The following is a 14,935-nucleotide window of genomic DNA, read 5'->3' as shown; positions in this document are numbered from 1 at the left end:
AGAATGGCACCACCAGTCTATGACTGTGAACTTGTCCTTACCAGGTTTCTCTTGGAGGGTGAGACAAAAAGCCTTACCTGTTGCTAACTGAGATGAGAAGTTTTGCCAAGTGGGGGGGGGGGTTGTGTCCCAGGGGACATGATTTGACCTGCACTTTATCTGCGTTACAAGCTGCCCAATAATGAGGCTCCCTTATATCTCACACATCCCCCAGTCTCGTCAGGCCAGTCTGGGTCCAGCCCCCAGAGGTGGCAAGTTCATTCATGCTCCTGCCCATGCCTTGCCTTCCAGAAACGTCGAATAGCCCCCCTCCACTTCTGCAAGGACTAGGAGAGTATGTAGTGTATGGTAATTGGAGGGATAATGTTGGTTTTCTACTCCACAGCCTCCCCCCTTCCCCTTGATGACAGACTCCCAAGCTGTTCAGGATTCAGATGAAAACATGCTCAGGGAAGGTGGGTCCAGGGCCAGGGCATGAATCAGGATTGGTCTAAGGTGTGGACGCTAAGCTATCTTGTGGTTAATGCCATTCCTCTTTGCCAGCACAGTCACAGAGGTGAATTCCCAGATGGAGGAATGACATGGTCAGGAGGTTTGAAGTGACTTGTTTTGAGCTGAGTCCTGAAGGGTGAGTTAGTTAACTGGGGGTCAGTAGGGCTGTTCTAGAGGGAACAGCACATGCAAGGGCCCTGTGGTCAGAGTGTGAACCATTTGAGGTGTGAAAGCCAGCCTGTGTGTGTAGAGTGCAGAGATCTGGAATGTGGCAGGGCATAGACACCCCCTGACCCCCACCCCAAGGCCTGGGAGCCTAGCCTGGGAAGTGGGTCTCTAACCTGAGAGCAAGTGAAGGGTTTTAGGGGTGTGTGTGTGTGTGTGTGTTGGGGTTTGGTGTGGGGGTTTTAACGAAACCCGGTCAGATTAGCCTTTTGACATTTATTCTGGCTGCATGTGAGGAAGACGTTGTGGGGAGGGCAGAGTTGATGCTTTAATCCCCTCGCTTCACGCCAAGTCCAAGTCTGAAGTCCTCTGAAGATCTCTCAGAGCCTGGATGCTGACGTTTTCACCACTTCCCCTGCCCCCACGGCTCCTGCTTCTTCCTCAGTGATTCTGCCGCTCCTGTGCTGACTCAGATGTGAAACTTCACCCCTTCTCCATTTACACAATCCTACTCTTGACAAATACTTGTGAGCAGAGGATTTACTAAAGATCCTGAGGTCACAGAGACACTTTCACATGGCAACTGCGATAGGTCTGTTCTCCCGGACCTTTTGGGGATACCCTGTTCCCTCCCCTCCCTGGGTCTTCCCTGCATCCTCAGCTTCCCCTCCCCTCTTGCAGGTTGTTTCGGAAACCGGGGATTCCCTGTCACAGCAAAGCGGTTCCAGTCTCCCCAGCCTCCCATCCCCACGCTTACACATCCGAGGCATCGTTCACAAACCTGAAGGTGACATCGGTTCATTTTCTCCCACCGCTGCCTTCCTCCAGGCCCAGCCTCCCATCCGCAGCCTTTGTGACGCCTCGGGCAGTTTTGCTCACTTCCTGGTCACTTTCACAAACATGACAAAGTCCCTTCCCAAGCTCATCCTCCTCGGTTTGACATCCCCCCTGGCCCACCCCCCACCTGCCCCTCGGTACTTCGGGGCCTTGCTGGAGGGGCATGGGGGTGGAGTGCCTGCTCCTTCGCCCCCCTTGGCTCTGTCCTCCTCTGGGTCCCTTTCTTGTCTGGTGGGCTGTGGCAGGGAGGAGGGAGATGGAGGGGCCTCTCATCAGCGGGTGCCACCCTGGTTCTTGCTGCGTGACACCCCTCTCTGGCGGGCCCTTGATGTCCTCTGTGTGGCAGGTGTCCATGCAGGCTCTGGATGGACTGGGGTTGGGGGGTGGGGAGTGGAAGAAGGGATGGCTCCATCTGCATCTGTGCTGGATGAACGCACCTGGACCAGTGGTGAATGGACCTCAGGGCAGGATGAACGAGGGAGGGAGGTGGGGCTGGAAGGGAATGCTCTGGCTGGCTCAGCCAAGGGGCTCGACCACCCCCCCCCGGCCCCCCAGCTCTGCTGCAGCATCAGGAGACACCCCAACGCTGTCTGCCCTTGACCCTCAGCCGGTCAACCACGGCCAGGGCCACGGCCACGGCTGAAGGGCTGGTGGGACAATAACTGGGGGGCGAGGGAGGGAGAGGGGCTTCCTGCTGGAAGTTGGGAGGCTAAAAGCCAAGATCCCCAAGTGCCGGGGAGGGCGGGGCCAAGGGGAGAGAACCAGTAGCTCATCTGAGAGTCAAGGCGCCCACCCTAGAGCCAGGTTTGCAGAGTGGAGGGACCAGCGCAGAGGCCAGGGTGGTCCGGACAGGTGGTGTGCAGCCACGGTGGTGCCCCGGCCAGGGTGAGCCCAGCTGTCCTCGGCTCCTGCCAGTGTGGGTCAGGGTTCTGGGTGGGTAGGCCCCAGCGGGGCTGGACGAACAGGCCGGGCAGTTAGTTCCCAGGGACAAGGCGGCCTGGAATGCTCTGGCTGGAAGGAGAAACTGCCCGGTGAGCCACGTAGGACACACAGTCCAATGACGATGTATACTGGAAAAGAAAAATATATTAATTCCTCCACGCATTGTAAAATGTTTTACAGACAACAAAACCAAAACGGACAAGAAAATTTCCAAATCCAGGGTCCTTGGTGGAGAAGTTTATACCCCGCTGGGCCGGTTGGTCTCTGGGGTGTAACATTCTGGAGGAACCTGGTGCAGGGGGAGGTGCCAAGGGGGGTTTCTGCACAGCGACTTCCAGGGCCCTGAGCCCCCCTTCCTGCTAGGCAGGTCCGGTGGGAGGTCTGCACTCTAGTCCCGCCTCCCTGCAGGTGGCCAGGAAGCTTCTCCAGACTCCATGGTGCCGGGTGCAGCCCCGCATGGGGGTGCAGTCCCGCCCCCCAGCTTAGGACCCCACCCGCATTTGCCTGTGCAAGCGTGCGCACGCGCGCGCACACACACACACACACACACACACACTCACTGTGCCTTTGCTGGCTCCAAAGCAGCCCCAGCCCTGGAATAAACTGCACCTCACCCCTACTCCTGCAAGGACTCTTTCTCCCCAGAAAAGAGCACTCAACAAGGCCTGTCCAATTCCCAGCTGTGTGACCTTGCTCTGGTCGGCTGACCCTCCGGAGCCTTACTTTTCTCCTCCTTAAAATGAAGAGTCCTTTTCTTTCCGTCTCAGGAGTGGCAAGGGCAGGGTCCCACCACCTCAAGTGCATCCCAAGGGCAGGGAGCATCAACAGCCCCCTGGCCCTCCTCCTCAGTGGGCCAGCTGCTTCCCCTTTCTGGGGGCTAGCTTGGGGTGGGGCCAGGGGTTGGGTGCAAGCGTGTTCCCAGCTTGGGTTTCACTTCCCTCCTGCCTCCGAGAGAGTGGGCCAAGCTCCCCAGGGGGCACCCAGCATGCTGCTGAGGGGGGATTGCCCAGGGGCCTTGTCACTCAGAACCGCCCCCCCACCTCCCACGCCTGCTGCTGACCTGCCCGGCAGGTGGTTCCCCAGCCTGACCCAGGAGCCCCAGGCCAGGCTGGAACAAGGTAGCCTCCAGCCACCTTGCACTGGGTGGGGAGGCAGCGTGGTGCCGAGGCAGGCCCCTCCCTTCCCTGGGCCTCTGTTTCCCTGGCTGTGACTCTTATTACCAGGGATTTGCTGCCTGGGTAGGTGTGGACTTCTCCCCGGTGTCAGCCAAGTCCAGAGGTGCAGCATGAGCATGGAGCGAGGCTGGACAGTGGGGGCGAGAGGAGTGGGGCATGGAGTGGCCTAGGGCAGGGGCAGGGAGAGGCCAGGGCCCTGAGTCAGAGGAGAGGGGGGCGGATGCTTCCCCAAGTGGGACCCTGCCCCGGAGTGGGCAGGAGCGAACCCTGCAGACTCACGGTCTTGGGTCTGCTCTAAGACATATACTGGGTGGCGTGGGGACCAGGACAGCCCATAGACCAGGCTCCATCTGGGCACCTGTGACCTCCTTTCCTCTACTCTCCCAACCCTGGTCTGCCCTTGGCCCCAGTGGCGGCTCCTTCCTGGGCTCCCAAGGCCAATTTGGCCCAAGGATGGACCTTCGAGGCACCCTCACACCTGTCCCAGGGGAGGGGGGCAGGGGAGTGGAGGTGGGTGTTCCGCGGGGTCACCCTTCCGCAGAGCCCGTGTCCCCGTGCCGAGCAGGTGGGCCTGGGAGAATGGCCGGGTTCCGGAGGGCCCCGGTTTATCTGACCGGGCTGGGCTGAGGGTGTCCCACCCCTGATTTAATCTGTGAAGTCCTCGCCCCCAGGACCTCAGAACGTGACTGTATTTGGAGATGGGCCTTGAAAGAGGGGATCACGGTTAACTGAGGTCATGAGGGTGGGCCCTGACCCGACCTGGCTGGACATCAGGACCCTGCACACACGGGGACCGTGGGGTCGAAGGGAGGAGGCGGCCCGCAGGGCGGACACACACACCTTGCTGTGGGGGAAGCCCCTCAGCCTGTGGTGCTTTGTGAGGACGGTCCTACTTAACACGCCGACAACGCAGGGCTTTGGGGGGCTGTCTGACACAGGAGGTAGGCAGGGGCAGTTTGGGGGTGGAAATTCCAGAACCGCACAAACGTTCGGATGGTTTGTGGAGACAGTGGAGACGTGGACGTCACTTCAGAGAGGCTTCCTCGGACCATCCTTCTTAGAAGCAAACGCCCTCGGCGTTCTCCTTCTGCTCCTGACCCAACAGTGGGTTGGAAGCCAGTAGATGGGGATGGGGCCCGGCAAGGCAGGAGGGGTGCCAGGTGGGCTGCCGCAGCCTGGAGTGGGGTGCTGGGGCCTGCGCAGGGTGAGGAGGGGTCTGAGCAGGGGCTCCGGGGGGTCCAAGCAAGGAGAGGAGGACACCTGCGGGGCAGGGCAGTGGGGGCAGCGGGGGTGGGGGGCCAGGCTCCTCCCTGTTGAAGGAAGCGACAGACAGGGAAGGGAAGGCCCGGAGGAATCCCACGTGGCTGGATTGTAATCAGAGAGGCCGGTGTGAACGCATGCGTTTCTGCTTGCACAGGCAAGCACCATCTGATCTGCACGTCCCGTCCAGCGGGAAGCGCGGGGCCAGAGCGCCCCGTGCTTGTAGGAGGCACCGGCAGAGGACAGGCCTGTTTGCTGCCCACCCCCCCTCCCCGTTTGTCTCGTCCAATCCTTCCCATAACCCTGTGAATCGGACAGAATGAAAGGGCTGAGGTCCCTTGTCCAGACCCACAGAGGATCCTTCACACCGGAGCTCCCAGCCCCGCACCAGTCAGAGTGTGTCTGGGGGCCGGAGGCAGAGGGCAAGGGAGTTTGCGTGGTTTGGATTCGGGGACAAGGACCCTTGTGCGGTGGCGCTGAGGGCAGGGAGGGCAGTGCTGGAGCTGGCAGCCACCTCGCCCTTCTCGGGGTCAACACCGGGACGAAAGGGGTCGCCTTGGCGGCGGTGGACCCTGTCCCCGCTTGCTGCTGGTGCGTGCGGCGCTGCTGCCATCTCGTGGTCACCCTGGGACACTGCACTGAGCCCCTGTCACCAGAGGGGGTAGGGCCCTGCAAACCACACACGGTCCGCTGAGCATGCACGGCCACCTGGGGCGGCAGCCCCGGCCCGGGAGCGGCACAAAGGCACTGTCGCAGGAACTGGGCTTGTCCTGGAGGCAGCGAGCGAGCACCCTGGAGAGCTGGGGTCCCTGAAATGACCCAGGAGCCCGAGGGCCAGTGCCCCTGGCGGGGTGTCGGGAGCAGAGGCTGTTCCGGATGCAAGGGGTACCACCTGTGGCAGTACGCGGGGGGTATCTTCTTGACAGGGGATGGGCCACTTGTCGTCTCAGTGAATCCTTACCACAGCGCCCTGAAGGAGCAACCGCTACAGTCCATTTTACAAGTGAGGAAACGGAGGCACAGAGAGGCTACTAATTTGCCTAAGGTCACAGAGCTCTGGAGCGGCCCGGCCCGATCTGCGGTGAGGACAGTTAGCGAGGCTGGATGCGCACACTCGGCTGGGGGACAGGTGGGGAGGTCAGTGTCTAAGCCCAGGGCGGGGTTCTGGAGGCTCAGGGAAGCCGGGAGGGAGTGCAGCGGGTGGAGGCTCTGCCCGTAGCTCTGGGGCGTGCTTCCCACGGCCCCCAGGGGCTGCCGGCAGGGCTCCATTCAACTTCTCCGTGTCCCTGGCCTGGTGCCACCTTCCGAGGCAGCTGGGCCCCAACAGCAGCAGCTGGTGCCTCATTAATCCTGTCCCACCGCCCTGGGGCCCCCGCCGGCCGCTGGTCCTCTCTCCTGGAGGGCCGTGCGACTTCCGGCTGCTGCCGCGGGGGGGGGGGCCGGGGGAGGCTGCCCTGAGGAGGGGGGTCCCCTCAGTGCTGCCCCCTGAAGGGGGAGCCCAGAGGCCTTCCTGCCGGGCCCTGCCACGGGCCCGGGCTCACCTGTCCAGCCTCGGGCCGTCCCTGGCCTCCCAGCCCCGTCACCGCATCAGTCTCCTTCCCGCATCTGGAGCAGCACGTGGCGCTTTTTGTGTTTGTCTCTGTTGCCCCCTTCCCTGCCGAGTGACCCACCGGCCTGGCAGCGGGCCAGTCACCTTGTGCTGCCAGCGCGTACAACCACGCCCGGTGTGCAGCCGGCGCTCGGGGGATCCCACACACAGGAAAGAACCAACAACTTGGCTGCTCTAGCCATTCACAGGGCCACGAGCCCCTGGAGCCGGTCACAGAAGGTCCCCTGGGCTTCGGGGCTTGGATCCCCGTAAAATCACCATTCCCCACAGGGGACCCCTGAAACAGTGCTGTCACTCACCTGGGGGACAGATGAAGGAGGCAGGCACTGAAGGGTGAGTCGGGCAGGAAGGAGAGGCAGCAGTGCAGAGGACTGGGTCCCGCCCTTCCATTACTTAGTGGGTGACTAGGTAAGCCCTTGCTTCCCTGAGCCTCAGTTTCCCCACCTTTAAGCAGCGATCAAAACTGTCGACCACACAGGGCTCTTGTGACTGTGGAAAGGCCCAGGCTACGCTGAATGAGGTGGGGAAGGCTGGGGGAGCTGCAGGGGAGAGGGAGGGAGGTCAGGCTTGGGGACAGAGGTCTGCGAGCAGGGCTACCCCTGCCAGAGCTCACCAGGATCGTGTGTCCCCCGTGCCCCGCCACGTGAGCGGGTATGCGTGTGTGTGTGTGTGTGTGTGTGGCCGTCAGCGGTCCAGCCAAGCCAGGAGCAGGGGAGTGGCCCCCTACGGTTGCCATAGCGCTCGTCTGACCCGCAGGGCTGCCGACCTCAACCATGCAGGGGCAGCCGGAGAAGGTTCGTATGCTGCCGGAGGTGAACTTCTCCCCAAACGTGGAATCAAGCACACAGCTCAGCTCAGCGCCCGATGCCAGTGGCCTGCTGTGTTGTTGCCGGCAGTCAGCAAGGAACGGCCGGGTGAGGAGGGGGCCTCTGGAGGCCATGTGCTGGCGCGAGCACGGACCCAAGGGGGCAGCAGGGCTAGCGACATAAAGCCGTCCGGGGCCATTCGGAGGAGGCCAAAGTCGCCAACACCTGGTCCCCTCTGAGTGCTGGGGCAGGCTAGGATGGAGGGGCTGCTAATGCCCGAGGGGAAGCAGGGAGCAGAAGTGGCCAAGCCAAGCCACTCTGGCTTCCTCCCAGCTGTGAGTCAGAGCAGCCTGGGCAGGGCTGGCAGGGCTCCACACCTCGGCCTGGGGGTCCAGGAGCCCCTTAACACCTTGTTAAAACCAGAGTCTTCCCGTTGCCTGACCTCACGTGCAGCTCAGATGTGCAGGGGGCAGGAGGGCAGCTCGAGTCTGGACCAGCTGAGCCTGGTATGAGTGGAGGGCAAGGGCCCAGGGGGCCTCTAGCTCACCGAAGCCATCAGCCCAGGCTGATGGCTGGCTGCCTGGGGGCAGTGGCATAGCTGCTCCCCCCTCGCCCCCCAAAAGAGGTGGTTTAGGTTGGAGGAAGAGATCAGACGCAGGGTGCGGCTGCCACCCGCCTCCAGGCTTGGCTTTTCTGCAAGCTCTGAAGCCTGGCCCAGACAAGGAGACCCCCGCCTCCCCTGCTCAGGGGATGGACAGGCCTGGGGCTGTCCCTGGAGTTCTTCACCCCACCTCCACCCAGAGGGCTGGCAGGGCCCGGTCTCCTGCGCACTCAGCCCAAGCCACCCCTTACATCATAGGTGCTGCCTGCCTGTCACAGATGGGAGCCCGTGGCTGCTCAGAGACAGACCTGGGCCACAACCCAGGTCCCCCTGGACCCAGGCATTCTGACTTGTGCTCTCTCCCACAGGCTGAGCTTTCAGGCAGGTCAATCGCTCCACCACTGAGGGCTGGGCCATGAGGTTCCAGCATATGCCTTAAGCACTGACTCTTGGGGAGCCTGGTGTGGAGATTCCAGACTGGAAAAGGTGGTTCCCCAAGACCTGGAGCTCTCAAGCTGCCATGCTGCATGACTGAATAAGAACGGACACCCTACGCCTGGCCTGTGGCTCAGCTCCCCAAGCTGTGTGTCAAGTCACCCAAACTGAGCCTCAGTGCTGCCTTCTGGAAAACGGGGACAAGGTACCAACGCACGAGGAAACGCTCAGCACATGATCAACAACTTCATCTATGCCGTGTTCTCTGGGCCGGGGCAGCTCACGTGACCCACTGAGTCACAGATTCGGCATCTGTGAGATGAGATGCTAACTTTACTTCCCCCGGCGTCTCGTGACAACTCCACGAGCCCGTGTGGACGCCCGCACTGTCTACACCTGCTCCCACGTGCTTCTTGTTGCCGGGCAGGAGCTTGCCTGAGGGGGCACAGCAGGGTGGAAGTGCCCTTGGGATGGAGGGATGCCACTCAGAGAGCAGTGCAGCCTCCTGGCAGGGCAAATCGTGGCTGACCCGCCCGTACCTGGTGACAGGTGTTGCTGGATGCAACCCGTCCTGCTGCTCGTCCTATATCATCTGCAGGTGCCTGTCTCCTGGACGGCCCCCAGCCCAGCCTAAAGCAGTCCCTGTAAGCCACTTCCCAGCTGGAGATGAACAGTGTCGCTAGCAGGGTGCTTTTCTACCTTTAATTGGGGATACAAAAGGCACCTCTCCCAGTACAAGGGGATCAATCAACAGGTGGGTGGGCCCAGTGCCCGGTGGAGCCCTGCCTGGGAGGAACAGAGGGAAGTTGCAGGAGAAGGCAGTGGAGGTCGTGGGGGTCACAGGTGCTCCAGGCAGCCCCGGACGCCTCCCCTTTGCGGCCTGTGGAGGTCTCACCCCCACCACATGCAGCTTCGTACCTGGACAGTGTGCAGCTTGGCAGCCCCCTCAACAGCTAGCCAGACAGAGCCTTTGGACTCCACCAGGCAGGTGCTGAAGAATGGCCCAGGGGCTGTGACAGAAGCTTCTGCTGTCTCTAGCCCCCAGCCGAAGCCTCGGCTGACAGTGTGGGCGCCTCTGGGGATGGGTCCAGGGAGGGGATCACCCAGGGCAAGGAGTCACACCAGGGCGAACAAGCAGCCAGCCTGTCACAAGACCTCCTGCTTCTCAGCAAAGTAGTGGTCGGTTGGGGTAGGGAAGGAGGCAGGAGTCGGCCGAGATCCCAACGTGGAACTGACCCGTTACCCCAGTTCATCCAGCTGCCTCTCCACAGCCCAGGCAGCTGGGCCCAGCCACAGCTGGGTCAGCCCATACTCGAGGAGGAGAGAAGGGGGTAACAAGCCAACCTCAAAGCAGCCTTAACACCGAAGGAGGGAAAGAAGCCCCAGCCAAAGGGTGCGGGAGCAGCAGGGGCTCGAGCTGCAGGCGCCAGGCCCCACGCTCATAAGGCAAACAGCGTGTCCTCATCTTTCTCCTGGGTCTTCTTTCGAGGGGCAGCGCCACGAGGGGGCCCCGGGGGCCCTGGGGGCCCCTCAGTCGAGGGGCTGGAAAGGTTGGGCAACCGATCGGCTGCTTTGGCCCGTTCTTCCAGGAACTTGTCAAATTCTAGAGGAACAAGAGAGGGGCTGAGGGTGGGTTCTGCGGCCACAGCTGGGGGGTGGCGGGGGAGGAGGGGCAGGGGGCCGGGGCCTTCTACCTTCGCTGGTGACGCCCTTGGGCTCCTCCGCGTCATTCCCCTGAGAAAGCAGCAGGAGGCAGAGGTTAGCCAGGGTGGTCCTGCGAGGCAGGCACAGGCCGCTGAACCCCAGGGGGCCAGGCTCAGGTTCTGGCTGGGCCCGGAACCTGAACCTCAACCCCACCCCTTCCTGAGCCGCAGCCTTAGGTTTTGCCCGACTGCTCTGTGCCTCAGTTTCCTGCGTGGCAGAATTGGTTGTCGGGAAGCTAAAATGGAATATTACACAGAACACCAAGCCCAGGGTGTGGGGCGCCATGGGTCCTCAATACCAGTTCCTTTCCTTCTGGTGTGTAGAGAGTGGACAGACTTGACCTTGTGGTGGGAAGGGACCCAGAAATGGAGACCACGCAGGCTAAAGTTGGGGGTGGGGGTGCCTTCTGCCCACCACCTGACAGGGACCCTTGCCTGACCTCGGGCAGAAACAACGGTCCTGGCCGCCGGCAAAAGGCAGCCTCTGGGCCTGGGAGCGCTCAGGCCCTTGGTCTTTGGTGCCCAAAGGTGAGGTGGCAGATGCGGGGGAAGGAGCCCTGGACGGGAGGGCTGAGGCTGGTCACCGCTTCTGATCCCTGGGGGCCGTAGGGCTCTGCAGACGGCCAGAGCCCCTGCTTCCTCCGGGGCTCGGCACCCGTCACGGCTGCTCATCAGCCTCCTGATCTGTAAGATGGGGCTGCCGGTGGTTTCTCTCGGACAGGTGCTGGAGGGCTCCCTGAGCTGGTGCAGGCGCAGGGTGCAGCGTGCTCACGGTAACCCTCAGCCTGGTCTGCCTTCCCTCCAGGCGGCCAAGACTCCCAGGGCCCCACAGTGTGGCGGCACGCTCAGAAAGGGTCCGCTCCAGCAGCTGTGAGGCGTATGGGGCCCAGGCCCTCCTCCTGAAGGGAGCGCCCACCAGAGGGGTGGTGGGAGGTGTCCCACACTGATGCTCCCTCCTCTCCCCACCAGCTGTTCACCCTGCCCCTGTGACAGTCACGTCCTCGTGAGACGAACAGGAGCCCACGGTCAGCTGGGTGAGAAATGCACCTAAGCCTCTGTTCCTGGGCTGGGTGGGCCCCGGCTTACCACGTCCGTGGACAGCCACTGCTCGATGTCCTCCATGAGGCAGGCCTGGGTGACGGGGATCTGGAAGGAAGGGCAGAGGGTGAGGCAGCGAGGGGCAGAGCACTGGGCATCAAGATGGAAGGCCCCAGCAGCTTGGAGCCCACTGGCTGGCCGGCCTACAGCTGTCACCTCCCCCCCTCATGAAATGGGGCCACACATGCCGCACACCCTTCTGGGGTGGTCAAGATCCTCGTAGCCCCTCTACCATGGCTCCTGCCAGCTCCCTGGGACCCACAATTCTGCCCGCTGGGCCGGGCTGTGGGCAAGGGGGCTACAGGGCCACTAGGCTAGGCAGGGCGCGGCGAGGGGGCTCCTAACGGCTGGAGCACGGACATGAGGAAAGAACGGAGTCCTGCTGCCTCATGCCAAGGGCGCTGAGGAGGTGCCGGGCATCAGGGCCGGGCCTAAGCACGGGATGCTGGGGAGCATCTGATGGGAGTATCTGAAGCCCGGGGAGGGGCCGGCCATCGGGGTTGGGTAGAGAACGGTGGGGCAGCCAGCCTCTGTCCCCGCCCCTCTGCAGACTCAGAGCTCCCGAGCGGAGAGGCGGAGAAGCACCAGAGCGCAGGGACGGGCCCAGATGACCAGACCAGGCCAGGGACAGGCCCAGATGACCAGACCAGGCCAGGGACGGGCCCAGATGACCAGACCAGGCCAGGGACGGGCCCAGATGACCAGACCAGGCCAGGGACGGGCCCAGATGACCAGACCAGGCCAGGCTGGTGCGCTCAGGCGCTGTGGCGACTCACGGGGCCTTTCGCTTTGTGCCGCCGACACATGGGCTCTGCCACAGAGGCTCCCGCAGGGGCGGGGACTTCCGTCTACACTGGGAGGAACCTGGGGGGGTGGGGGATGGGGAGAACTCGCACAGAGCAGGTGCTCAGGAAGCGCTAGTTACTATTTACCTCCTTCAGGCAAGAGAGGGAGACTGACAGTCTTTCCCCAGCCAGGCGGGCTCTGTCCCCAAGCTCTGTCCCCGGCACCCGGCACCCGAGGAGCCCAGGGGCGGGAGGAGAGCCCAGGGCAGAGCAGAAGCCCACTCCCCAGCAGTGGCGGCGGCGGCGCGTGCTCTGGGCTGCCCACACCAGCCCCCTCTCCCCCTCAGCTCTCTGCTGCCACTCAGCCAAGAACCGGCGAGCCCCAGTGCCTCCCAGCTGCCAGACAGGCCACCTGGGCCTGGCTTCCGAGGCAGGAGCCGGAAGTGGGCACCGAGGAGCCGTGGAAGCAGGAGCAGAGGGGGTGGGACCGTGCTGATGCTGGGTGGGGGGGGCACCCACAGCACCCCTTGTTCTTCTCTGCGGCTCACGGTCCTGCCCCTGCCAACGGCACCACTAGGTGGGACCCCTGCCAGCGGCAGCCTCCGTTCTCTGGGCTGGCCGGCCTGGCCTCTCCTCACCATGCCTTGTCTCCTCATCCAGGCACTGAGGCTCTTCTCACTGCTGCCTCCCATCTGGGTGAGGAAAGGTCACGCTGAGGGTGGTGGGAAGGGCAGGGCCAGGGCTGCTGATGTGCGGGCAGCCTTCTCCACCACGGACGCCCCTCTCAGGTCGGCAGGCCGATCACTGCCTCAGGAGGCCGTGCACGCATGTGTCTGGGTGTGGGCGTGCACGTGTGTACGCACATCTGTGCAGGTGCAGGTGCTGTGGTGCCAGTTGGGGCGGGGAGGGCCAGGAAGCAGGAGAGGGTGTCTCACTGTGGGATGAACCACAACGGCCCTGGGACCCCAGGGTCCTGAATACGCTGGGCAAAGCTTCTCCTCCCTTTCCAGAACAATCCTGGGGGCATGCCTGTGCAAGCCCAGAAGGGCGGAGTAGGCAGCTGTTAGCCCGTCTGCTGGCTCTGTGGCGATGCTGATGGGTGTCCCAGGATTAGAATATGGGCTTACTCAGTCCCCTCATGTATATCGATGGGCAACTGGGATTCTCGAGGACCCCAGAGATGACTGGTGGCAGAGAGAGGCCAGAGTCCTGCCTCCCTGACCCTGGAGAGACCGGCCCGGAGCCGGGACTTGCTGTCCAACACCCCCGCGACTTGTGGAGCCCAGGGGCAAACCCTGGCTGCCCCCAGAGCTGGAACTAGACGCCACTCTGCACTTGGCTGCTTGGAATCAGGCCTGTCAGCTTGGTGGGAGAGAGCCTTACCAGCACCCAGCCAGACGTACTCACGTTGGGAGCAGGTGTGTAGGGACAGTTTTAAGAACATCATACCCTGATCTGATGGAAGCCGCTTAAATCTCTCTCGAGGGATCAGAGAGGAATAAGCAATCATTTAGCAGCTTCTGCTCTTGTGCAAGTAGAGGTGTGTGTACGTGTCCTCTTTGGGGCTGTGAGGCTGTATAGGAGCCAGAAGATCTAGGCTCTAGTTCTTGTCATGCCCCTGACATGTGTGCCCCTGAGTCGCCGGGAGCCCCTGGGTGAGTGACACCTGTCTTGGGCAGCAGCTCCTTCATCTGCAACTGGAAGGAGTTGGCTATGGAGTTAGCCTCTGTGCATGAGAGGCCAGGTGGCCCGAGAGGGAAGAGCTTCTAACAGGCTTCCAGAGTGTTTGGATTCATCTGGATTCCGGGCGCCAGATTTTCTGGAGTGTTCCCCTCTGTTCCTGAGAACTCTGCAGGCCATCTGGGGCTCTTATTATCAGTTCCAGCTATGGAGCCAGAAAGACCAACGGCTGTGACATCTTGGGCAAATGACATCACCATGCTAAGCCTCGGTTTTCTCATCCGTAGGTGGGGGCAACCACCCAGCAGCGCTGGGAAGATCAAACGCCTCCCTATGTGCCAGGTACCACGCTAAAAATGTTACACCTGCTGCCTCCCTTGGCCTGTCTCTGGACCTCAGTTTTCTCACCTGTCAAAGGGGATAATAACATGCCCTAAGGGTTTGTGTCAGGACTCAGAAAAGGGGGATACGTAGAGGGTCTGGCACAGGGCAGAGGTTGGACAGATGACCGTTTACAAAGGAAAATCACAGAGGCTCTGAGATACAGGTGTGAATGTGCTCTGCTTGGAGCCCAGCCATGCAGCACGCACGGGAGATGTGTCATGCTCTAGCTGCTCCTGCCCCCACAGCGTACCACGTCTTGCTCTGCTCTGACTTGGGAAGGGCTCCTGAGATGCTGAGGATGCCTTTGGGGAATCTCCAGGATGCCCCACCCACTGGCATACCGGGCAGCTTCCGCCTCCTAGCTGCTCTCCCAGCCTCCCACGCTGGATCCTTCTAAAATGGACAGATAAAACTTCCCCTCTGCTCAAGACTGACCATGGCCTCCACTCACACAGTGCTCCTGGCTGCCGGAGGCCTTCCGGTCCCTGCTGCCTCTTAGGCTCTGTCTCCCGTCACCCAGTCCCACCCTGGCCTCAGAAACCTGTGCTGTCCCTGGGCCTCACCCCTGCCAATCCTCCCCTGCCTCTCCGACCCCTGGGCCCTGCCGTTTCTAGCCGCCTCCCAAGCAGCTACTCTGTCCACTTACTGGAACAGGAACTCTTGCCGCCCCAAAGGCATCCAGAGACAAATTCAAAGGGATGGGAACTGGACCTGGAGTTCTTGCCAAGGGGGAGGGGCCACCCAGAGAGCACGCTCAGTGCCGGGCACGTGGCTCTCACTCTGTACGTGGCCAAGCACTTCGATTGAACTAAAATGGTGTCCCTGGATGCCTCCCTGCAGTTTTAGGGTCTGTCCTCTGGTCTTCTCTGTCCACACTCCTGCAAATAGCGGGACTCTAGAGAGGCGGTGAGGCAGAGTGTTGACGGAGCTCAAACTCTGCCAGGTACCTTACACACTCCCTGT

General features: G+C 62.1%; 1 protein-coding gene and 1 long non-coding RNA gene across 5 annotated transcripts in view; both read right to left on the bottom strand.

Annotated features, from left to right (window-relative positions):
* Positions 1 to 918: 918 nt before the first annotated feature.
* Positions 919 to 5,119, bottom strand: LOC148163812 (uncharacterized). Its single transcript, XR_015768732.1, has 2 exons — positions 3,160 to 5,119; positions 919 to 2,564 (listed from the first exon to the last, which is right to left on the bottom strand). It is a non-coding gene; the product is annotated as an uncharacterized LOC148163812 (long non-coding RNA).
* A 3,891-nt stretch (positions 5,120 to 9,010) lies between these two features.
* The window catches only part of TOM1 (target of myb1 membrane trafficking protein), a 39,086-nt gene continuing 33,161 nt past the window's right edge, over positions 9,011 to 14,935 (bottom strand). For 3 of the 4 annotated variants that reach the window (XM_028088582.2, XM_028088583.2, XM_028088584.2), the window contains 3 exons: positions 11,112 to 11,171; positions 10,017 to 10,056; positions 9,011 to 9,925 (listed from right to left, as the gene is read on the bottom strand). In XM_028088582.2, the coding sequence (XP_027944383.1) occupies positions 9,668 to 9,925; positions 10,017 to 10,056; positions 11,112 to 11,171 (358 nt within the window). In that variant the 3' untranslated portion in view covers positions 9,011 to 9,667. Of the gene's footprint in view, positions 9,926 to 10,016; positions 10,057 to 11,111; positions 11,172 to 12,546; positions 12,601 to 14,935 lie in introns of all 4 variants that reach the window. The other variant, XM_088025320.1, reaches the window with a different exon arrangement.

The sequence above is a fragment of the Eumetopias jubatus genome, unplaced genomic scaffold (assembly GCF_037043125.1).
Source record: "Eumetopias jubatus isolate StellerSeaLion01/CBP00866 unplaced genomic scaffold, mEumJub1_p1.0 scaffold_8, whole genome shotgun sequence".
Taxonomy (NCBI): Eukaryota; Metazoa; Chordata; class Mammalia; order Carnivora; family Otariidae; genus Eumetopias; species Eumetopias jubatus.
This window is presented reverse-complemented; position numbering and strand designations above follow the sequence as displayed.